We start from the raw sequence: 27,635 nt of genomic DNA on the forward strand, positions 1-27,635 counted from the left end.
GTCTCTGAGTCTGGGGGCCAGGGGGGGTCTCTGAGTCTGGGGGCGGGGGGGGTCTCTGAGTCTGGGGGCGGGGGGGGGGTCTCTGAGTCTGGGGGCGGGGGGGGGGTCTCTGAGTCTGGGGGCCGGGGGGGGTCTCTGAGTCTGGGGGCCAGGGGGGGTCTCTGAGTCTGGGGGCGGGGGGGGTCTCTGAGTCTGGGGGCCAGGGGGGGTCTCTGAGTCTGGGGGCGGGGGGGGTCTCTGAGTCTGGGGGCGGGGGGGGGTCTCTGAGTCTGGGGGCCAGGGGGGGTCTCTGAGTCTGGGGGCGGGGGGGGGGGTCTCTGAGTCTGAGGGCGGGAGGGGGTCTCTGAGTCTGGGGGCGGGGGGGTCTCTGAGTCTGGGGGCGAGTCTCTGAGTCTGAGGGCGGGGGGGGGTCTCTGAGTCTGGGGGCGGGGGGGGTCTCTGAGTCTGGGGGCGGGCAGGGGTCTCTGAGTCTGGGGGCGGGGGGGGGTCTCTGAGTCTGGGGGCGGGGGGGGTCTCTGAGTCTGAGGGCGGGGGGGGGGTCTCTGAGTCTGGGGGCGGGGGGGGGTCTCTGAGTCTGGGGGCGGGGGGGTGTCTGAGTCTGGGGGCGGGGGGGGTCTCTGAGTCTGGGGGCGCGGGGGGGGTCTCTGAGTCTGGGGGCGTGACCTTGGGTAAAGAAGAGGACTGCCCCGGTCCCCCAGAAGCCACGCCCATAGCTTTCTCGGCATCGCTCTGGAGCTGGATGGAGGGGGGGGGGCGTGTCCTTAATGAGGGGCGTATCCTGGCTGCGGGGTTGGGGGCGTTGACCACTGAGGCTGAGCTGTGCACGTCCCTGAGGCGAGAGGCGGCTCCGCTTCCCGCCCGCTCAAACCTCGCGCTCCCGCAGCGCCCTCGGCTCCCCCCGCGCCGTCGCCAACGCCATGGACAACTCTTACGAGAACACGATGGGCGTGGAACCCTACATGGCACCCGAGGAGGACTGGGACCGCGAGCTACTGCTCGACCCTGCCTGGGAGAAGCAGCAGCGCAAGGTGGGCGGGCGAGTTGCAGGCGAGGCCGTAGGCTTTGGCCTAACCGCGGTGCGGTGGTGTGGATGAACGTAGCCTCGGCCATATGAACGGCGAGTTTAACGCTCTCGCTTTCTATGCTTTTATCTGAGCCGAGGAAGGCCAGGAGAATGCGTGAGATTATGGGCTTTTGCTTTTTGAACTTGCAATTAACATACTCGTTGTAGCGGGAAAGTATTGGTGGACAGTTGCGTAAAACGCCAAGTGATGTTACTTTATTTAACTTGCAGACGCATAAATTTGGGGAACGGAGAAGACAACTTCGTGATGTTTTATGCAACAAGGCAGTGGCCTAAAGATGCGCTCAAACGTTGGAAGGAGAGGCCCTATTCGCCGAATCCATCGCTGGATGATGATGACTCCACAGTGTTGCACGTCGTGGCGTTTGCGTGACCACCGTACTTTACACCACGTTGTTCGGCGCGGCTTGGTAAATACGGGTACCAGCGTAGATGTTGAAGAACGTGAAACTACAGTACAACAGCACCTGTGTCTGCGCCCACTCTCTATGCTGACAATGCAACACCCGTTTTGTGCATTTCACGTGCAGGGGAACAACTCTCTTCAGATGTGCAGCTTACACGCTGGGGGGTTTGGCCAACTGAGGGATTTAGGTGCCGTTATTCACACCCGCATGGGGCGAGAATTTGGGGCTGTGGGGGGGGGCGAGCAAAGAATCTGGCAGCACGAGGGCTGGGGGAGAGCTTTAGGGGGCTGCTACCAGCAGTGCATGGCCCCAAATCATCGCTGTTGTTGCCAATCTCGAACAGTCATCACTGCTGAGCAAAAGGCCTCATCCCCCATTTTATTCGATGTCTTCCTCTCATGAGTTTGTTTAGTGCTGCTTTATTGGTGTTTAGTTTGTCCTTCATCGCACCTCCGATCAGCACGGTTTGGGATATACGTACGGCGCGAAAGAAGTTCAACACGACGTAGTTGCTCTGGTACAGTTAAGAGTCCTCCGAATTGGTTTTATGGTCGATAAGTCTCATCACATGAATTAACTTTTAAGTTTATATTGTACGTACCACTGTTATAGGCCTTTAAAAAAAACACACACACTAAGATGGTACTGACAAGTGAATTTTAAAGCTATCCATTATAAGAGTGATAGACGTTTTTGCCGAGTAGCCTCTGTGAGGATGTGAAGATCAATGTAGTATGACATCACCCGACGAGCATGAAGTGCTGGTAGTATTGTGGTTTTATCAAGTGTGCCTCACGCACTCGGGATCTGCATTTTTAAAACAAAGCATTCTTTCCGTTTCGCGGTTACCTTACCATGCTCGCTGAATTGGCAACTATGCACTTTATCCACTTTGGTGGATACGCTGTTACTATACTTAGCCGCCTCTGCAGTGTTTCACAAATTGAGAGCCCATTGAAGACTTTGACGTCTTGTAAGGGAGACCTGGAATAAATGTGAATAATTAATGGTCACGGGAACCAATGGATGGTTGCCCACTCCACTGGGGGGGGGGGGGGTCTCTGAGAACGCTTGGGCAGCCCGTGGCCTTGAGGAAGGGGAAGAGAGGAGAGGGGGGGGGATCGACGTGGGTCACCGGCTTGGGCTCTCGTGGTCCGGGCCGAGGCCCCAACTACCCCCCTCCAGGTGGGAGGCGGGCAGGAGGGGAAGGGCATGGCCGCAGGGGATCAACATGTCTCGAGGCAAGTGCCACTGCTTGCAAGGTTGGACTCGGAAATCTGCATGGGAGGAGAAAACCCTCTTAAGTTTAGTGACGGGGGGGTCCTCGATGCGAGAGACGTTTAAGCAATGGATTGTTTTTTATCGCAAAGGGTCGGTGTTATCCACTGAAGCGGTAACAACTATTAAAACATAATTTCCAGTCGTTTCTAATTAAAATGTATCCGTTGATTAACCGATGGCCACTGACACATTATATCGAGACTTGCAAAGTTTGGTCTCAGAGCCCCACACGTTATCATCGGCAGGAGCCTTAAGAAGTGAATACACGTGGGTGCTGTCAAATAATTGGGAAGTGGAGCTGTGAATGAGTGGGTGTGTACGTGGTTGCTTGCTTGAGTGGCCACGCGGGGGGGGGGGGACTGTCACAGATCTTCGCATTTTGCGCTACCGTGTTGAGTTTCAAACATATAATGAACACGAACATATCTTGCCGACACGGCTTAAAATATGCATGTCAACTTCATGGTTTCCGAGTTAACCGTTAAGTTTACGAGTTGTACAAAAATCCAAAATGCAAATATTGTTCGTGACTGCTCACGCACGTTCATTGATTCCAGATGGTATCTTGGAGCATACTTCACATTCTGGTAGCCGCTCTCAAAGCAATGCAACATCTTTTAACCTGATTTTTTCACAAAAAAACATCGAGAACTCTTATACTGTGTGCTGCCTTCATAAAGCATAATACAGTAAATCAATACTCACTCACTCTATTCAAATGAGTTGTGAAACTTAGTATTTTTACTTCCCGAGTTACCATGCTTGAAGTCATTTGGCTTTATGGGTGGTGTCTTTTTTACAAAGTGAAAACATCCTCCCCCTCATGTCATGTGACCAAGTAACCATTCGGAAATCTCAGAGCAGGACATCCCCCCCATTTAATTTGAAACCTACTTGCCACTGATATCGATATTTTTTTTTATTCTCGGAACAGGATTTCAGCCAAAGTAAGTGCATAATCAAATTTAACGTTTTGTTTGTGTTGGTGTACTCTATTATTATTGGGCTGAGACCATCAACTGACTAACCATGATAAAACTGACTTAGTCACTGGTTGCTGCCTGGATCACAACGCAGGATGTTAGTGGTGCAGCCTCAGAGCTCTGACTTGATTCACCCGGCTGGTTGGTATATTTTGTCGAGTTAAGCCAGACGAGCAAAGTCTACTGAATAAGTCTCATGGGAACAATGTTGCCAAACGATGACCACTGAATACGCACCTTGTGCTGTAAATATATAAACAGGAGATCATTCATGGATTTGGTTCTTTGTATGTGTCAGGCTCTGCGTCTGCCTTCAGCTGGTCGAAGAGTGAGCCTTGTGTTTGGCATTTGGATAGAGGTTGGTAAACAGCAGCATCATGCACCTGCGCTGTCAAGAGCACAGCAGGACGTTTTGTTTGCAGAGTTGTGCACACACGGGGAGAACAAACAACTGCGCCTTCTGCAGCAAGAACTTAAATGTGCAGTGTTGATGTTAAACCAGATTCCTGATATAAATACTTGTGTTTCTCCAAATGATGATTGTATCACTGCAAGCAAGCTAGTCAATTGTAGCTGTCATAATATTTGGCAGCAAAGTGTTGTGAGTTGCGTTTGAGAATACCAGTTGGTATTTTTTGGAGTATTACGGCTGTAATGAATGGGTTTTCTGGGTCGTAATGTTATTGCACCATTACTGAAAGAATGAACAGCAAATGTATACATTTGTGAGCCAAGTGTGTGTAACTGTAAGGGGTGTGGACATTTTCAAGTGATTGAGATGTTATGTAAACAGCTTAAGCTGTCACTTGTGTTGTGGTTCTTTTGATGTGTATATACCTGTCAGATTATGGATTTACACCCTCAACCGAAAGGTGATATAAAATGAAACTTTGTCATTTTAAGAATAACCTGTTGCATTGCCTATTAGTCGTACATGGCGTTGGTATGTGTTCTCAGTGCCCAAAGCACGAACTGACATAGACTGCGGTTAGAGTTTGAAGTTAAAGGTTTTTTTTGTGTGGTTGCCTGCAGGCTTGAATGTTAAACAGTGAGTACTGAGGGCTCTGCTCACTTTCGCCGTGTGGTTTTTTGTGCTGAACAGGGGCCGTATGTGTAGTATGCTAACTCTGCAAGCAGGATGTGCAGAGCAAAGGGGAGCTTATTTTTGCCAACAATGACCGAGTCACATGATGTTTTATTGCAGCACAAGACTCGAGGGGGCAAACGTGCTGGGTTTGTTTTGCTTGAGAGTGTTCTTACAAATTTAGCAAACGCTGCATTATGATATCTGTGAGGCTAAATGTTGTGATAGTTTACTGTGGTTGTCATAACGTTCCAGGATTCAAATACTTAACCTTGCAGACAATTTGAGTTGCACGATATATGGTGTTCCAGAATACATTTATTTGTTTCAAAGTATATGTTAAAACTTTAGTATGGAGCAGTGGTCTGTTTCTATTATTGCATGTGGAAATATGTTCAGGAGCTAAATAAGATGGTAGCCTTCGTACAGCCTGCCTGTTAGGTGTTTTCATGTTACCTTCAACACAACTAATATTCTCATCTAGGTGAATTAGACATGATACATTTTCGTCTGATAAACCAGGCATAAGTGTGTGTATGTGTACATGCGCGGTGAGATTAGGTGGCTTCGAAAGGCACCTATTCTGGTACGAGCACCATGGTGACATCACCATAGCGCTGTGTTGTGTATAATTACGTGGTGAGTCAAAATCGTGCGTGTCTGTGGGCGTGTGTCCGTGCATGAGTGTATCTTTATGCGTGTACGGTTGTTTGTGATTGTTTGTCAAGTTTGTATGTATGCATGTATCAGATGTGTGTGTGTGCATAATATATGCTTGTGTGTTGATGTAGTGGGGAGCGGTAGTGCAGCAGTTAGCTATGAACCCGGCGACCCAAGCTCTTTTGCTGCTCATGGCCAATACCGGTGGGGATTATCTGAACTGATCTTTGGCTTTACCCTAGGTCGACTCTACCTCAAATGAGTACTTAGTGTAGTGTGTGGAAACAACACTGGGAATACAAAGGCGGTTGGGCGTGGTGCTGGCCACCCACCTCTTCATTTTCTGTGCAGGCCTTGAAAGTTGCTCGCGAATGGCATTTTCCCCCAACAATCTGTTAAAGGCTATATGGGGTATCTTTGACATTGTTTTTGTGTGCTGCTGCCTCTCGGCCCCCTAGACGTTCACGGCATGGTGCAACTCACACCTGCGCAAGGCCGGCACAGGCATCGAGAACATCGATGAAGATTTCCGCAACGGCCTGAAACTCATGCTGCTCCTTGAGGTTATCTCAGGTGAGCTCACGCTTGGTTTCAACCGGTGATATTCCACCAAGCGCAAGGACGTCGTCACCACGTCAAGATGCATTGTCCATCGAGTGCAGCGAGTGACGACATCTGAACAGTTGGATATTGTGCCGGGTCCTGTACAAGTGTAGGGTGACGGCAAAAGATTTGATTCTGATAATTTTTGTTTCCTTTGCAGTTTACAGAAAGTGTTAAAATTGGTATAAGTGTAGGATGAATCGCTTTGCTTTTTGTGCAATCACTTTTTTTAACTGAACACAATAGTAGCTCGTAGATGAAGAGCATTTTGACAATCGTTAGAAGTGCTGTTTTATGTTGGCTTGCCTTTACTTTTGTGTTTGTGTTTTTTAATTGCCCTCTTTGGATTGTTTGTTACCATTATTGAAATTGCTTCAAATAAATGAAAGGCTTAGTGAGCATAACAGATCGAATTGTTGGAAGGTTCAAATCACAATACATTTAGTAGAAAATAATTTCCTGCTGGTTGACGTATTGGGAGTAATTGGGTCCAATTTGTAAGTGATTGTTTTTTTTCTCACCGTGGAATAATTGGAGCTTGCTTTCCGGCTAAGATCTGGCGGCTGCTAACGAGATGTGACTAGCTGTCAACTTCACACGAGGTGAAGTCGTTGGATTATTTTCAGCAGGCTGAGTGTATTTACTAATAAAAAAAAACGCAATTTCAGGCTGCAAACCGCTGCTATGGTAGGAGGTAGACGTTTAACAATGTCCCCCCCCCCCCTCCGACCCTCATCAAGCTCGTCAATGAATTGTCACGATTGAGGGTTACGATTATATTTAATAATATTTTCAAACAAAACAATGTTCTGAATGTAGCAGCCACTGGTGGCTACATCGATGATGCAAACCTATTACATACAACATCTGCATACATGCGATTATTTGCATGCATCGATAATAATTTATATATTCATGCAATCTTACAATTCTAGTGAAACATAGACATTACCAGCACAATCTTGTACCTTTATTTTGCTCAAAGTTGAACATGCATTCTGAAGAGTGGTATAACTTGAATGGTATTTTGAACTTGTGATCTGCGCATATCATGCATTATTGCTCACACGTTGGATACATCTACGGCTATGAATGTAGAGCTCGGTGTCGTGAGGTTTACGCAATGGCGTAATGTTTACTTTACAGGTGAGCGTTTGGCCAAGCCGGAGAGGGGAAAGATGAGAGTGCACAAGATCTCCAATGTCAACAAGGCTCTGGATTTCATTGCCAGCAAGGGTGTGAAACTCGTGTCCATTGGTGCAGAAGGTGGGATTGTCATAAGCTGATTTCCTCTTGTGTCACTGCCCCCGGTGCCCTCTACACCGTGGGATTCAGACGTGACGGGCACTCCGTAATTCAGACGCCCGGCTCGATGCCGCTTGACCCGGTGCACATGGGAGATGGAGGGCAGGGTACATCATGAGAAGGGATGATGGTCAGTGGTCGAGACGAGCTATGTAGTGGCAGCCAAAGGAGAGGGCAAACACTGGCACATGTCTACCAAGAAGATAATGATGAGAAGAGCTTGTGTGCAGGAGCGAGGTGCTTTATTGTATCGCGCGACCATGAATGATGGTGATGGATTTGGAAGGTCTTGAGCCAACACAAGCAAGATCGTGGCTGATGATGAAGGCAGTTTTTAATAATGGTGGTGGGAAAGTTGTTTTCAGCCTTCGTTTAGTGGGGTCTTTTGAAAATGTAATCCTCCTGCCAGCTGTTTTACTAACTGTACTTGTGTAACTGGTGGAGTGCATGGGTTTCATATTGGTGAATGTCTGCTCCTGTTGTAATCGTGGCGAACGGCTTTGTATTTGCCTTTAACCTTGTTTCTAATTATGCTCTCCACTTCTTCAGCCACTTGGTTTCTATCGGCTGAATGTATTGAATGTAATAATAACCGCAACTTGTTTAGGTCATATTTCATCTTACTTTCATCTCAGTTTTACAGAACTGCAAACACACGACATTTAAAGTTGCACTAAATGTGCTTCTCTTGGTTGATGTAAAATACTTATTATCCAGACAGCTTCCATGAGCAGAGTTCCCAACTGTGTTGGCAGCCTGGCAGACTGACAAACTGGGAAGGGATGTGGCCAAGTGGTGCATAGCCCTGTGCACAATGTGGAGTCCCAGGCACATGCCGGACGTGCCGACATTCCACCGTTAATCTGCAGATCCCAAACTGAGCGTAAATCATTGATTTAACTGCCATGTTACATCAGGCATTCACATTGTTACCACGATTTTGCTTTATTCATATGTTATCCCCCGCCCCCCACTTCTATGATTAAATGCAGATCACATTTTAATTAAGCCTCTCTGACAACTTGTAATGTTGTGGTTACATGTATTGATTTTTATTCCTCCATAAATATGCCACTTTATAATGTATTCAAGAAACGTAAATACTTGGGCCTCCAGTGTGTAAAGCAGTATTGTATATATTTTTTATTGTGCCAAGCGGTAGTGGTGCATGCCTGTAATCCATCACTGAAGGCGGGGGTTGGTGGATCGCACAAATGTTGTGAATCTCTTTTAGAGTGAGTGTTTCGGAGGTGCCAAACCCTGGCTTGTCAGGATAATAGCAGAATGTGGTACGGAAAATGTGGACTCCAACTTTTCCACCTGTATAACGTAGAGTTTTGTCCCCTCTCGTGCGTGGGATTTTCTCCAGGTGCTCCGATTTCCTCCCACATATAAACAATTGTTAATTGACCGATAATGCCTAAATATATAGAGGACCATAAAAGTTGTGGTGAGTTAGGAATCAGCTAACTGCCAGGGCTCCCTTACCTGATTGTTTTTGGTTCCTCGTGCCTCTGAATCATTTCATTTATTTGAGAGTGAGTGAGTACTGTGCGCATTACAAGTTCAAATGATTCCTATAAAGTTTGTTAAAATGTAGAGACCATCACTCGCCTTTCTTTTTATGTTTATTTTTTGCAGAAATTGTGGATGGAAATGCAAAGATGACCCTGGGTATGATTTGGACAATTATTCTGCGTTTCGCCATTCAGGACATCTCTGTTGAAGGTAAGCGAGCCTCCGTTGGAAAAAAACGTGCATCTAGGATCAAACGTGTTGTTCATAGGCTAAAGTTACATGTATTCCTGCGCACACTCGCAGACAGAAAAACGGCTGCATTTTTGTACAGAAACCTCTGCCAAGGAGGGCCTCCTGCTCTGGTGCCAGCGGAAGACGGCTCCGTATAAAAACGTCAACGTGCAGAACTTTCACATCAGGTTAGTCCGTCTTGTCCTCAGCTTTAAGACACCTGCTGTAAGTTAGAAAGATGCAACTGACTGAATTTATTTCCGTTTGCTCATTGCTGGCAACCAAATATACACCGGTTAAGTATCATTCCAGGCAGCTGGGTTATTGTTTTTCAGCAATCTACAAAATATTCAAGAGAATGTAAATAACAGTGGTGGGGATTGAAATTGCAAGCCAGAGCTTGTTGTTTGTTCCAGATCTGTAACTCATGAGTCTCCACTGAGCCCTTGCATCTGAAACAGCCACTGTATTAAATCTTAATTTTCCAGATTTAAACCTCCCTCCTTATATGTACTAAGTCGGCATGGATTAAGATTATAATGCTTGTGAGAAAATTAAGAAGGTTTTGTGTGCATGCATGTGTCCAACTCGCACATTTTATTGTAGCCTTGGGTTGTGCGACTCCCACTCGTCACTTTTTTTGTATGTTTCACCGTCCGCTCGTTCGATGATAGAAGCGTAGAAGGTATGCAAGTCCATGCCCCAGCGAGCATGCCGCTGATAGATGGCCCCTCAAACGTGACCTCCGTGGAACACATTTCTGCTGTGCAGCCGTGCTGAAAAAAGGACTTGAGACGATCGGCTTGGATCCCCGATGGATGTAATCTCGTTGTTTGTGCCCTCACTGCAGCTGGAAGGATGGCTTGGCGTTCAATGCCCTCATACACAGGCACCGGCCGGACCTGATCGACTACGAGAAACTGCGAAAGGTACGTACTGTCTTATCTTTTGCAATCTCTGTTGGTCCAGGCGAGGAGTACATTCTTAATAATTGTTGATGCAAATATGCAGTGTTTTTAAGAATTGAAATCCTTATATTTTGCATACATTCAAATGATGATGCATTTCTTTTTAAATCAGAACTCTCAGAGCTTGTTGTGTTGATTGTCCTGGGCATTCTTATTGGCAGGATGATCCCATCACAAACCTCAACAATGCCTTCGAAGTGGCAGAAAAGTACTTGGACATTCCAAAGATGCTGGATGCAGAAGGTAAAAATGTTTTTCAGATTATTATTTTCATTATCATTACTATGCTGAATGGAGTTGGTGAAGTTGGAAACAGTTGAAAGTGTCATGGATACTGGCTGTGAGCAAGCGTATTGAATTATAGATGTATAATAAATACCCTAGGCGCAGCTGTGAAGACTGCATTCTCTTTGATCAGCTTTCAGGCCAGCAGGTCATCGGTAGCTTTTTAACAAGCTACTTTTTACGAGGCAAGAAGTGAGAGTACATTATGTTAAAATCGTACATTGGTCTAAGGGCAAAGGGGAACATGGTGACTGCTAATGCATTGTTAACAGCATTTGTTATTTAATTGCTATTTAATCTGCATGCATGATAGTGTTTACCTAATCATGGCTGTTTTTACGGCACGCGTGTCCGTGCAGACATCGTGGGCACAGCACGTCCAGATGAGAAGGCCATCATGACCTACGTGTCGTGTTACTACCATGCATTCTCGGGCGCGCAGAAGGTGAGCCACCCCCCCCCGGGGACATCTGGAGTTGATGCAGGCATGGATAGTCGCTTCCTCCCTCGTTATGAACTCGCACTTTGATAGTGGATCCGAGAAGGTCGCTGGCGCGCGCGTTCGGTTATGCACTACCAACAACGCGAGCACTGTGCGGTTGGTGGCATTCGTGCCGCTATTGGTGAAGCCTGAGCAGCGTAACTGATGTTCATTAAGGGATGCACGGAAGGTGAGATTGCAGAAACGGGTAAAGGTACAGGCCTGAGTTTGCTTGCCAACTTCATTGCTGGTGGAAGGGCCTTCATTGGAGGAAACTCACTCAGGAGAGAGCCCCTCGAGATTTTATTTTGGACTACTCTTCCATGCTAGACATTTGTTTTTTGGAATGTTTGGTGTACCCACATTTTACTCCACCCATATGCGACCTGCTAATCGACTAACTCTGGTGTAGCCATTTATACTGCTTAGTGGACAGAAGCGGAGTGGGGGGGGGGGTGATTTAAGAAACTTGCGCCATTCTTTCAGCTGCTGTGCCAAGAGATGGATTCGAACCAGTGACCTCTTGGTTCGCAAAAATCTAGAGCGTTGACCATTGCACTGCAGTAGCATCCCGAAATTGCAGTGGCGATAAGCAAACGTAGGAGAACTGAGCTCGGCGAGCGGTATTCTGCCGTTGAAGCAAAGTTTCCACAACTTGGTTGCTATTGGTGCAAGCGGGTGTTTGTGGGTTTTGCGCATGAGCACTCGGGAGGATTTTCATGCACGCGGCATAGCCGAGGAGGGTGTTTTATCCCAGCAGCAGGCTCTGACTTGCCCTCTGCATGTCACGCGACTCTAAGCCTGGCTCGAAGGACACTTGGCAGCTGTTTTTGTGTTCAAGCGCATGCAAGTGTTGTTTTGAGGTAGCGGTGTGCGTCCTATTGAAATTATAGTGTGCCATTCAGCCCACGTGTTAATGCAATGAAAGTATTTAACTTTAGACGGTCGTTATCTTTGGCTTGTCCCTTTGATGCGAGAGGTGGCGCATGTTCAACGTGCACGTGTTTCACACACATTAAGTTACGCGGTGCGGCTGTAGTGAAATTTTAAGTACGACGTGTTGTCCGAAACGTGTCTTGCAAAGATTGTTTACATGAGGCTTTGCAGAAGTATATCACGGTTAAAGATTCTCTCCTTCCCTCTTCCCCGACTGCCCTCCCTCTTTCCTGTGTAGTTCCCAGGACAGACGTGTTAGGCTTTCCCTTTCCTGCCTTTCCCCCTTCTTGATGGTGCTCTGCACAGGTATTTGCCTTCCTGCTATGCTCATTATGCCCCTCTCCTCCTTTGTGTATACACGCTTGGATTTTTTGGTCTTTGAAGGCAAATGGAGGCCTGCGTTCTGCTTGACTGCACGTCGCTACTCATGGCCACTGAACACGTTGGACTGTTAAAGCACAGGCGCTTACCATTGTTCAGACATCTGCTGACATGTTAACGACGATTTTTATAGCAGTTGGAGGCAGCCAACCTTTACAAGATGATTGCTGAAGAATGGGATGCTTAATTATTACTGATTGACAATAATGAGCGGTCTCAAGGGTAACTAACAATATTAGATACGTTTTGCCTTGTGCAGTGATGATCATTTTCTGTAGTGCGAGAAGTGAAATCTTTAATTATAATGTCTACAATTTTCTACTGAAATAATTTGCTGTGACAAAGTACAACTTAATAAAATGTAAAAGTCCATAGATTACATTTTTTTGTTCACTTGATTAATACTTATTGTAATCGCTGTGTCACATCAAGGGTCACATGAGTGTCTTTATTCGTGTAGCGGCGTATCTAGATTTAATAGGTCAGTAGAGAAGCAGCTGGAAACCACTTGAATGCTTAGCTGTGTAATTCGAAACAGCGATGAAGTCTGGTCTGACTTTGGAATGAGAAACAAGGAGGGCTCAATTCAAGATGCACGCACTGCTCCACAAAGTCCCAATAGTATTATACGAACCCATTGATACGACTTCATTGGTTAATGTTAAACTTGATGTTTGTGACATTTTTCACCTCCTTATACCAACCGTGTCGCTCAAGATGAGCGAGTGAACTTGGCGCACGATTCATCTCTGCTGCGAAAAAGTCGGAATACATGCATACACCCTTGAGATGTAGCGTGTTGGGTAGGTACTATAAAGTGTCTTGGGGCGTTGTGGGCAGTCGTTAGACGTAGTTGTGCGTTGGGGATTTATTTGTTTTTTTTGCTCAACGATCTTTGCATGCTTCATAAACGTTATGTTTCTTTGCGCAGGCCGAGACGGCGGCTAACAGAATCTGCAAGGTCCTGGCTGTCAACCAGGAGAATGAGAAACTCATGGAGGACTACGAGCACATGGCCAGCGATGTGAGGAGCGCCGCCACTGCCACCAGCCAGCACACGCACACACGCTTTTACATCACTGTAGGGGGTACGCATAGTTATTATTAAAATGGTAACATGTCACATCATCAATCTCAGCACTTTAGAAAGGATTTTAAAAGCAGTTTTTTACGATGTACATTTTTTTAATATTTCTGACACTTTAAAGATGTAGGCCATTATTAGTGTAATCATGGAGTGGCTCTTTTACTTGGGCATAGTATTTCAACGGATTAGGAGTTTGTCAACTTTTCCTGATAATGGAGAAATGCTCATAAAATACGACGGTGTCAGACGTACTCGGACAGACTTGACCTTTTCGTCCACGCTGTGATGGTGGATTCAGTTTCATATATTGTGTCAAACCGTTGACTTATTGCATAAATTTACGAATTAACAATAAAGATAATTGTTCAAAATCACACCTTGAATTTATTGTTGGGATGATTTTGAAATATTCACCGTTAGCTTACTTACTTTGTGGAACATCCCACAAGCGGGTAACTCTCACAGTATTATTGCAAATATTGAGTGCTGCTGTCAGCTGTGTAGACTCCTGACAAGCGCCGTTGCTTTGTGATTTCATGTTCAGCTGCTGGATTGGATCCGGCGCACCATCCCGTGGCTGGAGAACCGCGTGCCGGAGAACACCATGCAGGCCATGCAAGGCAAGCTGGAGGGCTTCCGCGACTACCGCCGTGTGCACAAGCCACCCAAGGCCCAGGAGAAGTGCCAGCTGGAGATCAGCTTCAACACGCTGCAGACCAAGCTGCGTCTCATGAACCGCCCCGCCTTCATGCCCTCCGAGGGCAAGATGGTCTCGGTGAGTTTCGGTCTCTCTGGCACAGTAGTCGTTCTCTTGGCCCGCAGTTTACATTTATTTTACTTGGTGCAGCCTGTGACGACATCTGGAATGCAGTGCCCAATCCGGTCCGATCTCAGAAGATAAGCGGGATTAGAGCCTGCATCGTCCTTGGATGGGTGACCGCCATGCATGAAACAGGTGTCGTAGGTCGCGGGGCTATGTTGTGGGCAGCAGACCGGAGTACAGAACTTTGGCCAAATCACCCCCTTCCCCCCGCCACTCACATGGTGTGGGAAGGCCCTCATCCAGCGGTGGATTGACAGTTATGCTGCACGTGTACACATGGGCATTTATTCGTGTGCCTCATTTGTTTTGTGCGTCATGGAAAGAGAGGTGTCACCAAACCGCGTTTCACACCTGCACATGTACTTCTCATCACAGGACATCGCGAATGGCTGGTCCATGCTGGAGCAGGCGGAGAAGGGCTACGAAGAGTGGCTCCTCAATGAGATTCGACGCCTGGAGCGGCTCGACCATCTGGCCGAAAAGTTCAGGCAGAAGGCCAAGATCCACGAGGCGTGGACTGCAGGTACCACTTCCAAAACCATCGCTTCAGCACGTGTTCATGTCCATGGGTGTGGGCTCCGTGGTACAATTAGCAGTTCAAACTGGGGCATCGGCATCTGCCGCCCTGGAGGAGTGAATGCGATCGTTTTGTTGTTCAGCATTGTGCTTGATGCTGCTGCTGCTGCCCTGCCACCTGCTAAGCCCGCGGTTTCGCGTGTGCCAGGCAAGGAGGCGATGCTGGAGAAACGCGACTATGACTCTGTGTCTCTGACGGAGCTCAAGGCGCTGCTGCGCAAGCACGAAGCCTTTGAGAGCGACTTAGCTGCTCACCAGGACCGAGTGGAGCAGATCGCCGCCATTGCCCAGGAGCTCAAGTATGTGTGGCACGCATAGGGAAGGAAAGATAGAACGTGGAACTTGGTCCGCGGGTGCTCTAGCACACGTGCTGTGCGTTTCATCTGGCGTGCAAATATGACTCAACTTGTTAATCGTCATTAGCCAGAGCATTGTAAAATTATTGCATGGAATAACGCTATTGCACTGAGAGAATAGAAATGCACCACTTGCCATTTTAGGGCTATGGCACATATGAGGACTTTAGAGAAAAGCGAATCCAGCGTGTGTTGCTGACACCTTGTGGCCAGTCATTAAAACTTCCAGTCGCTGATCGCCTATGTGGCTGCGTAAACCTATCAATTGCTTGTGTTGCACTCTGGGGATTAATATCCACTGCACCTGCTGTCTACAGAATTAACTAAATGTTTATCTCCTCCCCCACATTGTTCTCCTCGGTGGCCTCGCGCAGTGAGCTGGACTACCACGACGTGTCGAGCGTGAACGCACGCTGCCAGGACATCTGTGCCGAGTGGGACAAGCTCGGCGACCTCACCCAAAGGCGCAAGGATACCCTAGAGGTGAGCTGGTGTAGCACGTGTCCGCCTGTTTTCACTGTTACATTTTTGGTTGTTGTTAACTAATTCCCTATTCTCTGGATATAATAATAAATACGGTTTCCCCTGTATTTCAAAGCAAAAGTAGCGGTTGGTGGGGGTTCTTCACGTATCAAAAGCCACCAGTTGAATTGCTGTCGATCGTGCTTGTGAATGCAGAGGACAGAGAAGGTCCTGGAGACCATCGACCAGCTGTACCTGGAGTTCGCCAAAAGGGCGGCGCCCTTCAACACGTGGATGGACGGAGCTGTGGAGGACCTGCAGGACATGTTCATCGTTCACACCATCGATGAGATACAGGTCGGCAGTGTTGGCACCCTTTACATTTTTTACTGATGATGCAATCATAATTTTACAAGAGTGTGCGTTTATAGTTTTGGGAGCCAACAACATTTTCTGAGATGAAAGTGCATTCTATTATGAAAGTATATTTACGTTTTAATTTCACCTTCATTAAACTGATCAAATGTTTACATTTCTGTGCAGGGTCTGATATCGGCTCACGAGCAGTTCAAGGATACCCTGCCTGAAGCAGAGAAGGAAAAGAGCGCCATTCTGGGCGTGCACAACGAGATTCAGAAGGTGGCGCAGACGTACAACGTCAAGCTGGCCGGGCCCAATCCGTACAGCGCCATCACGCCACACGACATCTCCAGCAAGTGGGAGAGGGTGAGCCATCCCTCACAGCTCACAGCAATGCACGCAGTCTCCTTTGGGATCGAGCGCAAGCTCTCAAAGCACCCTCATCAATCCTGAAACACAGTGCAGAGCAGCCAGTGACAATGCCGATGTTCTGAACAAGCAGTTAATCGCCAATCCCTAAGGGGGGAGAACCTTCCGGTTTCAATTTACCCTGTAAACAATGGTTTGCATTGAACTCTATAAGATCATCGTCATTTGGTGAATTGTCATGATTTGAGGTTGACTGAAGAATTTTTTTTGTGATATTGTGAATGTAACACCTCGTGTGTTCAGGAGTCACAAGACAGGTGACTGAGGGAGGGGAATTTCAGACTATTCAGACTATTGCGGGCAGCAGAGTAAAATTATTGACCTTCCACTGACAGGGCTTTGATTGACATTGTTCATTGCTGGTGTGGTGAGTACATGGCGGGGTGTAGAGCAAGGTAAGAGGGTAGATGTAGGAGAGTGCACAGAGGGGAATAAGTGTGAGATGAAAGGCGAGAAGTAGGAGCATGCATTGAGGGGGGGGGGGGGAGGAGCGAGTTTAGTGAGATGAAATGGGAGAGGGGTAGGTAGGGGCAAGTCCGTGAAGGATCTTGAAGATAGTTTATGCAACATTTTATATTGATTCATAACTGGTCTGGGAGCCACACTTTGATGCATGTGTGATGAGCATGAGTGTTGATTGTAGTGGATGGATTTATGCATCTCCTTCTATTCTGCCGGCAGATGACACAGCAGGTCCCGCTGCGGGACGACTCTCTGCAGGATGAGCTGGCACGGCAGCAGGCCAACGAGACGCTCCGTCGGCAGTTCGCAGCCTCGGCCAACATCGTGGGGCCCTGGATACAAACCAAGATGGAGGTGAGCCGTGTGCTTGGGGCAGCACACAGTCTCGCCGTGGGAGTTGCGTTGGAAATTTTTTCAAAATGTCAACCGTGTGGAAACCTTTTCTGCGGGTGCCTTTTTAGTGTATTGGTTTAACTAGGTGAGAACTCGAGACACCAGGATAGTCTCATTTGCAAGAATGTCCCGGGTCACCAAAATGTCAAGCAAAACAAATAAAACAAAGTACACCAATGAAGCGAATCGAAATCGGAGCAAAAATAAACTGTCACATGGGAAATCGAAAATGTTGCACAAATAATCTATTTTTAATCGTAATTTCCCTGTAATGTAGATCTGCTTTGGTGGATGCTTTTAGACTGATCGTAGTGAATTAAAAATAAGGTACAGAAGCATTCAATAGTTAAGAGTGACTGCATGAAAACAGACACGGTTTTACGTCAAATGCAATTGGAAGTAAAGTTATCACAGAGAATTGACAGTTTGGCATCAATTTATGTTTTGGATGGGAGTTACTTATTGGTGACCAGTTGGTTATGCAAGTGTGCACATCGATAATTATTCGGATAAACTTGAGTTTATATTCTTTGGTTCTTTCGGTAAAGTCACGTACATAGAAAAATAATAAATTAAAAAACACTAATGTAGACTGTAGCCTGGTTCTTAACCTCGGTGAGTGTACTGGCAGTCTATAATGTAGACTGTAGCCTGGTTATTAACCTGAGTGAGTGTACCGGTCCTGGTGAGACACTGCCTCACCTATACATACTTCACCTGGAATGGAACATTCTACAAACAAACTTAAGGCACCCCAATGGGTTCTCCCTTATCTCCAGTTGTAGCCAATATTTTCATGGAAACATTTGAGACGGACGCCATCCAGGCATCCACTCTACGCCCGTCCTTGTGGAAGAGGCACGTGGATGACACGTTTGTCATCTGGCCACATGGCTGGCTGGCTCTGAACCAATTCCTCAAGAGGTAAAAAAGGATGGTATGCTACCCTTCTTGGATGTCCTAATCAAAAAGAGACCAGCTGGCTTCATAAGCCATTCTGTCTACAGCAAAGTAACCCATACTGACGCCTACCTAAAGCTTGATTCCCACCACCATCCATCCCAGAAGAACTCCCTCATCAAAACGCTACACCATAGAGCTCAATGTATCTCTGACCATGAACACCTAACCAGTTAACTCAAACACGTACACCCGGCTCTCAAGGCGAATGGATATTCTGACTACACAATCCGCAAAGCCATCACCCCAACTCTGAGGAAGGAGCCATCTGAGGATCCAATCAAAGCCATCACCTTGCCATACATAGCAGGGGTAACCAAAAATATTTCCAAAATCATGAACAAACACAAGATCCAGGTCCGATTTAACACAGTACATAAAATTTGTGATCTGATCCCATTTGTGAAGGACAAGATTCCTGACATGCAATATCCCGGCGTCTACAAACTAAGCTGTATCTATGGCAGCAGTAACATTGGGGAAACTAAGCGACATGTACCGGACCGTGTTCCTGGGCATAAGGCAGATTTGAAACACGGTAGGACCAATACTTCTGCCGTAGCTGATTATTATTTTAATGCGGCTGGCTCACACGAAATTGATTTCACTAAGGCTATGGTACTTTGCAAGCCGACTGGCTATCAACAAAGATTTGTTCATGAAGCCATCCATATATATAGACACAGACACAATTCAACAGAGAGGATGGTTATAAACTCAGCAATCATTGGAAAGATGTCATCAACCAATTTGGTTCATGACTTGATTTGTGTTTTCTTGTCAACCTCAACCGTCAGCAGTGTGGGTATGTGGAGCGAGGTGCAATGATTGCCTGGCAGCCCTTTTATTGGTGTAGACTTGCTGTGTTGACGTTGTTTTCTCCAACATTAACATCAGCTGCCCCGCCCATAATTCTGACACACTTGGGCTTTGACCATCTCTAAAACTTTATAAACAGTTTGCCTTTAGAAGCTAACCACCCTTTTCCTGATGACGACCGCTTGTGTTGCGATCGAAACGTCGTGGTTTTTGTTTGAATATTTTAAATTAGATTTTTATGACTGAAAGAACCAGAATAAGTCTACATTATAGACTGCCAGTACGCTCACTCTGTTTAATAACCATTGCTACAGTCGACATCATAGACTGCCAGTACACTCACCGAGGTTTAGAACCAGGCTACAGTCTACATTCTCGACTGCCAGTACACTTACCCAGCTTAATAACCATTGCTACAGTCTACACTATAGACTGCCAGTACACTCACTCCGATTAAGAACCAGGCTACAGTCGACATCAGTGGTTTTTTATAATTTATTATTTGTATTCACTTTATTTTTATTATAATTTTTATATCTACGTGGCTTTACCGAAAGAACCAAAGAATATTAATTCCTGCAGTCACGAAAGTTTTAAGTCAAAATTTTTACTTGAGTTTGTTTTACAAACATCGCTATGGTATTATCATTGCTTCATATGCACTGATGAATAATTGCAAAATGTTAAGGTTAATATTACTCTTAATTGTGTAGCGTTTTTTCACACTGAGATTTATTTTCTGTCCTGCTGATGTATCTGCTAAACCCAGATCTCCCATAATAGATTCGTGGTAGCAGGAGGCGCTCTTACCTCTTCATAAATAGAAGCTGTCTATCTCTCGGAATCATCTTTCACCAGAAAATAATTAGTTTTGTATACATTGGCACGTGTGTGTGCATTTCACATGCTGTGCGATGCCTGTTTAGCAAGCTGTGCATGTTCATATGAAGACATAAATTATACAATTTATGGTTGCCTATAATTTTGTGGCAAACATTCCCACTCATGCTGAATAGTGACTTGCAGCACATTGAAACTTGATTGAGGTGGAATTGATGCCAATTTTTACATGAAATTATGATTCAAAAATGAATATTTAATGAGGGCCAATATTAACTTATATTTCTCATTAAAGCTAAATGTAGGTGTACTCCTAGGTCATTAAATAAAGGTCAAAGTAATTTCCTGCTTAAAGGAGCATTGAGGTAGTTATCCTCTCCTGTTTACAACCAGTGGTGGAAATTCCTCATTCCTACATCTGGGCCGAGTCCCTAATATAACCACGGATAACTTCCCCACAAAGTGGTGTGTATTTTTAAATCCTTTATATTAAGTTCGCGTGCTTGCTTGCTTGCTTGCGTGCTTGCTTGCTTGCTTAGGACCGTGCAAATCTTTCGGTCGTTTTTTAACCCACTTCCCATGATCCAATCGAGCTGACATTTTCTACACAGACTCGTTGTGCCAGACAATTATTGTTCGTGAAAAAAAATTCCCAAAATTTTACACTTTTTAGGCAAAAAAAAATTATTTTACATATATTCAAATAGAACGCATTCATGGCTTTGGCTGAACGTCAGAGTGTAAGAGCCCAGAGCGTAACCCCTCCACAGGCTGTGGCGGAGTAGCGCAGTTGGTAGCGCCCTCGCTTCCCATGCCAAAGGTCGCGGGATCGATCCCCGCGTCCTCCACAGGCGAATATATTTTAAAATCCTTTATATTAAGTTCGCTTGCTTGCTTAGGACCGTGCAAATCTTTCGCTCGTTTTTTAACCCACTTCCCGTGATCCAATCGAGCTGACATTTTCCACACAGACTCGTTGTGTGTGACAATTAATTTTCGTGAAAAAAAAAATCCAAAATTTTACACTGTTTAGGGAAAACAAATTAAATATTTAATTACCAATTGCTTAATGGTGGCAGACAATCATCTGACCCATAAGTGGCAGCCATCTCAAGCCAGAGGACGAGAGGACTCTAGCCGCCACGCATATAAAGGATTTATAGTGAAAAACTTTGTTTTTACGGGTTTACTTGTTTCGACCCCAGAGAGATGATGGCCTGAGTCAAACGCTAACCAGGAGTTGAACTTGCGACCTTCCGATTGTTAGCTGCTCGCTCTACTGCTGAGCCACATGGCTGGTTCTAAAATTGTTATTAATAATACTGTGATGTTAAACATTCTTAGACATTTTCACCAGTTATGGAAGCTGTTTTAAATACGTACCATTTACTATTTTCGGGAGTCACAGTGACATTGAGCCACCCGGCTGTCTTTCTCATTCAGCCTTCAAATATGCCATGTGCCGCGTGTTGGGCGTTTGTTGTTGCAGGAGATTGGACACATCTCCATCGAGATGCACGGCACGCTGGAGGACCAGCTGAACCAGCTGAGACGTTACGAACAGAACATCATCAACTACAAACCCAACATAGACAAACTGGAGAGCGAGTACCAGTTGGTGCAGGAGGCCCTCATTTTTGACAACAAGCACACCAACTACACAATGGAGGTGCGCACGACACATGATGTGCACCGCTGCGCATGACACAGGTGCACGCCGCACACAGCGTGCACCAGCTACGCTCGGCAGGCAGAGGCAACGACTCGAGGTCGTTGATTCTGCAACACCTTGGCATTGCTTCCTGTCGATCCCCTAGTTGTCAGGTCAACACCTGCCTGTCAAAGACCCCCCTGTCACTTTGTCACCAACTTCACCTTCTGGCTTTAGGTCTGCATCTTGGATGCAAACCCGTGGGTGATCATCGCATCTATAACCTTCTCTCACCCTATTGTGCAATAACTAAGCTATACTAATAATGTCATTTACGCAGAAAAGTCCTACTTAGTCTCAGTAAATCGAAATTTAGTCTCAGTACTTTTTCACGAGGGTCTTGCATTGAGAATTTTGGCCAATTTTATTTGTAAGGAGATTTTTTTTATGGCGTACCCAGAGAAAACCCATGCACAAGAGAGGAAAACACTCTTAGGTCCAAATAATAGGTTAATGAACCAATTTGCTGTACTGCCATTTCTTGGCCTGCTTACAGCCCAGCCCAATGGGAATAAAAAAATGATGTACCAACGTTTGCCTTCAGAGGGCTCGATAACAGGTGTGCACCATCAAGCCCTGATGGTTGGACACTGCACATACCTCGTTCCTCGCACCAACGAGGTCACACACGGGCACGCGGCAAACACGACTCAGTGGCGGTGCACATACTCAACACGCAGGTGTCAGGCCAGTGGTCTCTATGGTAATGTCATGCTTTGTCTCTAAGACCCTAAGTAGACGGAATTAGCTTCATCAGTATGTAATGTTATAGCTACGTATGGTTAAGCATTACATTATACTTTACCCTTATCCTGTAAGGTGTGGCTAATGTAAAGGCAGGCTGAGAGAAGGTCATACATTTACGTCGCGGAATATGAGCGCTCTGTCTTAAGAGGTTTATTGCACCGTGTCGTGTGTTCAGCACATCCGCGTGGGCTGGGAGCAGCTGCTCACGACCATCGCTCGCACCATCAACGAAGTGGAGACCCAGATCCTGACGCGGGACGCCAAGGGTATTAGCCAGGAGCAGATGCATGAATTCCGCGCCTCTTTTAACCACTTCGACAAGGTACTGCAGGTTCTCTTGAAAATATAATAAAGTGGCAATTTATATTCAATAGATTAACCGCAGCGCGTACATATTTAGTTTTGTAATTCACTCCGTTAAGAAGCATGAATACATAAATGTTAACAATGCAGTACTTGAATGTGCTTGTTTTTACGATGCTTATCGGGTGGACTTCATCTGGCCTTGCGTTGACAAATGGTTCTACCGTATTCTCTGGAATATTATAGACACTTTTCCCCCTGTATTTTAAAGTAAAATTTGGTGGGTGCGAAGCATTTTGTACAGGAGGTCTGTGTGTGACCAGATTTGTATTACTTTATTGACACCCTGCACTTGTTTTGGGTACGTCTTACTATCTGGAGTGTCTTATAATCTGGAGAATACGGTAAATGTAGATGTGTGAGTTGCTGATCAATGGTTTAAGTTGGTCTCGCCAAACTGTCCCTCATGGTCTAGGATCACTCTGGCAAGCTGGGTGCGGAGGAGTTCAAGGCTTGCCTCATCAGCCTGGGCTACGACGTCGGGAATGACCAGCAGGTGACGTGCAGCCCCATAATTATTTCTGACACCATAAATTGGCTGTTAAGAAGAGTATCGAATTTAAAATACATACACAGTGTGTCCTAAATCGATTTGGAATCCATTTTAAGTAAAGTATAATTTCTCACATCGTCACTGGTTTAGGTAAAAGTATCGTCTCGGTTGTAAAGTCTTCGTAATAATATTTAGATTGGAATAGGGAGTTTGAAAAAAATTGCCAAATACTTTTTAACCTTTCCCCTAATTTTATCTTGATAATGTCAATGGCATGTTTTGAGATGAAGTTTACATTTTCGTCTCTTGGAGAGAAGTTCAACACACTGTGTGAGAGAAGTATTGGATATCAGCTTCATCTGAGATCCTTTCAACTGACCTTTCTTCCACACAGTAGGGGGCAGCACTTTCCCACCCATTCTCCCACTGAGCTTGATGTTCCTTTCATGACATTAAAATGTACATTCTCAGAGCTCAAATTTATCTATATTAGGCACATAACCTAATTTTACAAAATGTTTTTTTTTGTGAATTCATTGGAGACCATCCTAAGGCCATCCAATCACTACACTTAAGAATCCGGTTTAGTCACCGGTGGCAGAATCCTGGATTAAATTATTCATCTGAGCGCAGCGCTGCCTTAACATTCTGAACTGAGACACTCAGCCAACTCCATCGTAACTAAATACTTAAGGTATTTTGTGTATGAAAAAGCATTCTACATTGCTAAGTAATTGTCTGTTGTCCCTTGGCCACACAGGGAGAAGCAGAGTTTGCGCGGATCATGACGGTCGTTGATCCCAACAACACGGGCCTGGTCACATTCCAGTCATTCATCGACTTTATGACGCGCGAGACCACCGATACCGACACAGCCGACCAGGTCATCGCCTCTTTCAAGATCCTCGCCGGCGACAAGGTCAGCGTTTCTAGCAGATCATGGCATTTCCCGTGATTATTTTCTCCTCTGGAGTCAACAGGAATTAAGGTCTGGCTTTTGGAGCCGACTTGTCTGAGATATTATTTTTTTCTTCTTTGAACATGGGCAACTGTTTTTTAGATCTAGAATGGTTGGCTATGTATGGAGCGAAAGAAGGTCGACATACATTGTATACCCATCAGCCCATTGGTTGTATCTCCTGTCCTTTGCTCTTTACACATAGATGCAAGAGACCTATTCCGTCGATGAAGAAGTTTGAGATCAGTCCTCCTTGAATCGATGCGGCAGGGCCTTCATTTAGGAGTATATTGACGAAGTCTAACAAATTTATGTACAAAGCAGTGTAGGGAGTGTTTTTTTGTGTAATTGTGTACGCCAAAGAAATCGAGTGCTCGCTGAATTAGTGTGTGCTGCCGATGTGTGTGAACTCATGGGTGCAGAACTTCATCACGGCCGACGAGCTGCGGAGGGAGCTGCCCCCGGATCAGGCTGAGTACTGCATCGCCCGCATGGCCCCGTACCGCGGGCCTGACGCCGTGCCTGGCGCACTCGACTATATGTCCTTCTCCACCGCTCTCTACGGCGAGAGCGACCTGTAACCACGGAGAACCGCTCATACAAACACGCACACCACGCACTTGCACATTCGCAACACGCGGTCACTAGACACAGCACATCCATCCTTGACACCCAACTTCCATACACTATTCGAGCAGCTTTCAGATGATCCCGACTGCTGCGCACAACAGAGATCGGTTACTAAGCGTGCAGTTTGCCTATCCATGGTCACGCTTGAACAGACCGTGTGCTGAAGTGTGGACCGATGCTGTGCGGAAATTCGTGATCCTGTCCTGTGATCCACATGGAGGAATGGCGAACTGGAGTCTGACACTCCCACGCATGACGTGACCACGAATGAACTTCACTTACTGCGTCCTTGGAGAAGGGGGAAGGACAACAGAACACGAAATGCAACAATGAATTTAAATCGAACATACACCTAAACAAGTATACACAAAACAAACTTCGTGTATGTACAGTAAACAAATTTATTTGGCTTACCACCATTGGGTTATTGCTGTATTTGTTTATTATTAAGTAGTTATCAAGATTTACAGAAGTGCCCTTTTGTAGAATACAAAATTAAGAGGGCTTTGTTTTTTATTTAGTATTTTACTGATATTTCTCGTATCTCAAAACATGTTAAGGCTTAATACATACCATTTTTAGCCATCAGCGCATCATTGAGGAGAAGCCCAGTGTATAAAATAATGTACCCAGGACAATACTTAGTTCTTAAAAAAAATCTATGCATGTCCGGTTGGAAAGCATCAGACATAGGGTGATACTCGGTCTTGTAAAGAATGTGTTATTTGAGTAGTAATGCGATCTGTTTACAGCAGAGGTGGGAAAAGCAGTTAGCATTGAGTTGTTGAGCTGGGTAGATCCGCAATTTGGGGGTCTGGTGGTGTGTGTTTGACTGCACTTGGTGTAGTATTGGCATCTGGAAACCCATTGCTTATTTGACCTAATGACTTCACAATGGTCAGAGAAATGTTGCCCACCACTGGATTACAGAAACCTATAGTTATTGTTTTCTTAATATACAGTAGCAGCGTGTGCTAAAAATGTAGGGTTTTTAAATGTAATGTGTAATATGAGAATCTGTTTAAAAACACAAACCGGATGTTACAACCCACCACTTTTAATAGTGTAGGTCTTTACATTTAAAAGCAACTTGGATTTTAATCCCACTGCACAGCATTGTCATTTGAATAACTGCTTCAAGTTGGTGGTCACTGTCCCCCTGCATTTAAGAATGTCTGTTGCTCCCAAGTAAACCCCGTCTTATTTATATGAAACAGTGTTAGAATTGGATCGGTGCTGATTTTAAATTCTACATTTATATTGTATCTTAACTTTCTTATGAATTTAGTCTTTCCAATCATGGGGCTTAGACAAATGGACCAAGTTACTTAGCTGTATAATGGTGTGTTATTTAACAATTATTTTTTACTGTACCACAATAGTGTTTGCCCTTTATTTTAAACATCAAATGTGGAAATCAGTGGTTTTTAGTGGAAAGACAGCGAGGTGAAGTGTTAATCTTGCTGAATGAAATGTTGGCGTTTTACAACGAGTGATTGCCTTTCCACGCTATTGTTACAGGGTTTTAACTTTGACCGCATATTTTTAATGCGGACGTGGAGATAAGCATGCCTCAATGAAACTCCACTGGGCAGACCGCAGACGTCCCTGGATGCATTGTGCAGATGTGTAATCACGTGGGTAAATAAAGGCTTACGTTGGATATAACCGCATTGTGCAAGTATTTGTCATTGCTATATGCCAGGTGAATCTTGCGTACAGTAAGATTTCAACCCTTTAATGGAGTGGTTCTCAAAGTCCAGTGCGCGGACCAACAGTGATCAACGACGGTCTTCCAGGTGGTTCGCGGACTCTGGTGCAAATGCAGGTTGATCCAAATGCAGGAAACAATGTTTATACACTGTTTATTTCGGACATGAATTCGAATTTCGCTTACGATGTTGAATAAAAAAATGCAGTTCGGTAAACTTCACCGATTACGCTAACCCCGAGATCTAAATTCCTCCTCGAAAATAACCTTATAGCGGTCTTTTAATGTTCCGGTAAACGAATCCTTGAGTATCACTGGCATTTCTGGAGAAGTGAATGCGTTTTGTCACTGGTCCGCGGAAATGTTTGCATTGGTTGAGTGGTCTGCGGGACGATAAAAGTTTCATAAAACCGCTTTAATGCACAACAAAAATGTAAACACGTGGCGTTGGGCTTGGGGTGAGATTCCAGTCGCTGAACAATGACCGATGCTCCCATTTCCACCAAATGGCAATATGTGGTTTTGGGAAACCTCTGATTTTCATTGCTGCTTACTGCAGTGCCGTTTGCAGCATATGACTCGGCAGTGGCCTTTGTTTCAGGGTCATTCCTTGCGCTAGGTGTGTGACGAGTGTGCAGTTGAAAAACACATTCCTGCGGAGGGAGCTGGTAGGAACGTTGGGTTGCTCGGTCAATGGCCAGGGTCAACGGCGGCGTGGTGTATTCCGCAAATATGCCCGACTGAGGGCGGGCACAAGCCGGCGTGAGTAGGTTAAACGTTGAGTTTTATAAGGACACCCACGGGGTGACCAGCCCCTCCCCACCTAGCCCCCCCACCCAGCCCCACCCTCCTCACCCAGTCCCTCCCCACCCAGCTCCACCCAGCCCCACCTCCCCACCCTCCCCACCCAGCCCCTCCCTCCCCACCCAGCCTCTCCCTGCACGACGGACACAATAATCCCCTGTGGGCTGGTGTAACCAGGAGGTTCCTACCAGTAAAATACTGTACGAAATACCTTACTGAATTAAATGAGTGAACATTCACAAAGTGTGTTCGGGTTCGCCCCAAGATTGATCTGTAACCCTGTACATAACATCGCAAATCGTATTTTATATGCACCATGCCATGTTTAACTTTGGAGTATAGTTCAGCATTGTAGGGCTGTATCTAAGATAGAGTTTCAATGCCATTAATCATGTGTATTGCGACCAAGTACGTTCTGGGAGTGGTGGTCATAGCTACGTTTTT

The 27,635-nt window shown here is 45.8% G+C and overlaps 1 protein-coding gene across 2 annotated transcripts; it reads left to right on the plus strand.

Moving 5' to 3' along the window:
• Positions 1–778: 778 nt before the first annotated feature.
• LOC144943217 (alpha-actinin-1) lies at positions 779–26,344 on the plus strand. 2 transcript variants are annotated; one of them, XM_078870509.1, is made up of 21 exons: positions 779–1,028; positions 5,958–6,072; positions 7,249–7,368; positions 9,049–9,135; positions 9,257–9,344; positions 10,007–10,085; positions 10,286–10,367; positions 10,769–10,854; positions 13,139–13,231; positions 13,839–14,069; positions 14,493–14,640; positions 14,842–14,992; positions 15,424–15,532; positions 15,728–15,868; positions 16,055–16,237; positions 16,982–17,116; positions 21,264–21,443; positions 22,408–22,554; positions 23,011–23,091; positions 23,849–24,007; positions 24,469–26,344. In XM_078870509.1, the coding sequence occupies exons 1-21, from the start codon at positions 918–920 to the stop codon at positions 24,625–24,627; spliced, it is 2,685 nt and encodes an 894-aa protein (XP_078726635.1). In that variant the 5' UTR covers positions 779–917; the 3' UTR covers positions 24,628–26,344. The 2 variants fall into 2 exon arrangements, with proteins under 2 accessions (XP_078726635.1, XP_078726636.1); XM_078870510.1 differs by lacking the exons at positions 779–1,028; positions 5,958–6,072; positions 7,249–7,368; ... (3 more) ...; positions 10,286–10,367; positions 10,769–10,854 and adding an exon at positions 12,051–12,132.
• The last annotated feature ends 1,291 nt before the right edge of the window (positions 26,345–27,635 follow it).

This window comes from Lampetra fluviatilis, chromosome 30 (genome assembly GCF_964198595.1).
Source record: "Lampetra fluviatilis chromosome 30, kcLamFluv1.1, whole genome shotgun sequence".
NCBI lineage: Eukaryota > Metazoa > Chordata > Hyperoartia > Petromyzontiformes > Petromyzontidae > Lampetra > Lampetra fluviatilis.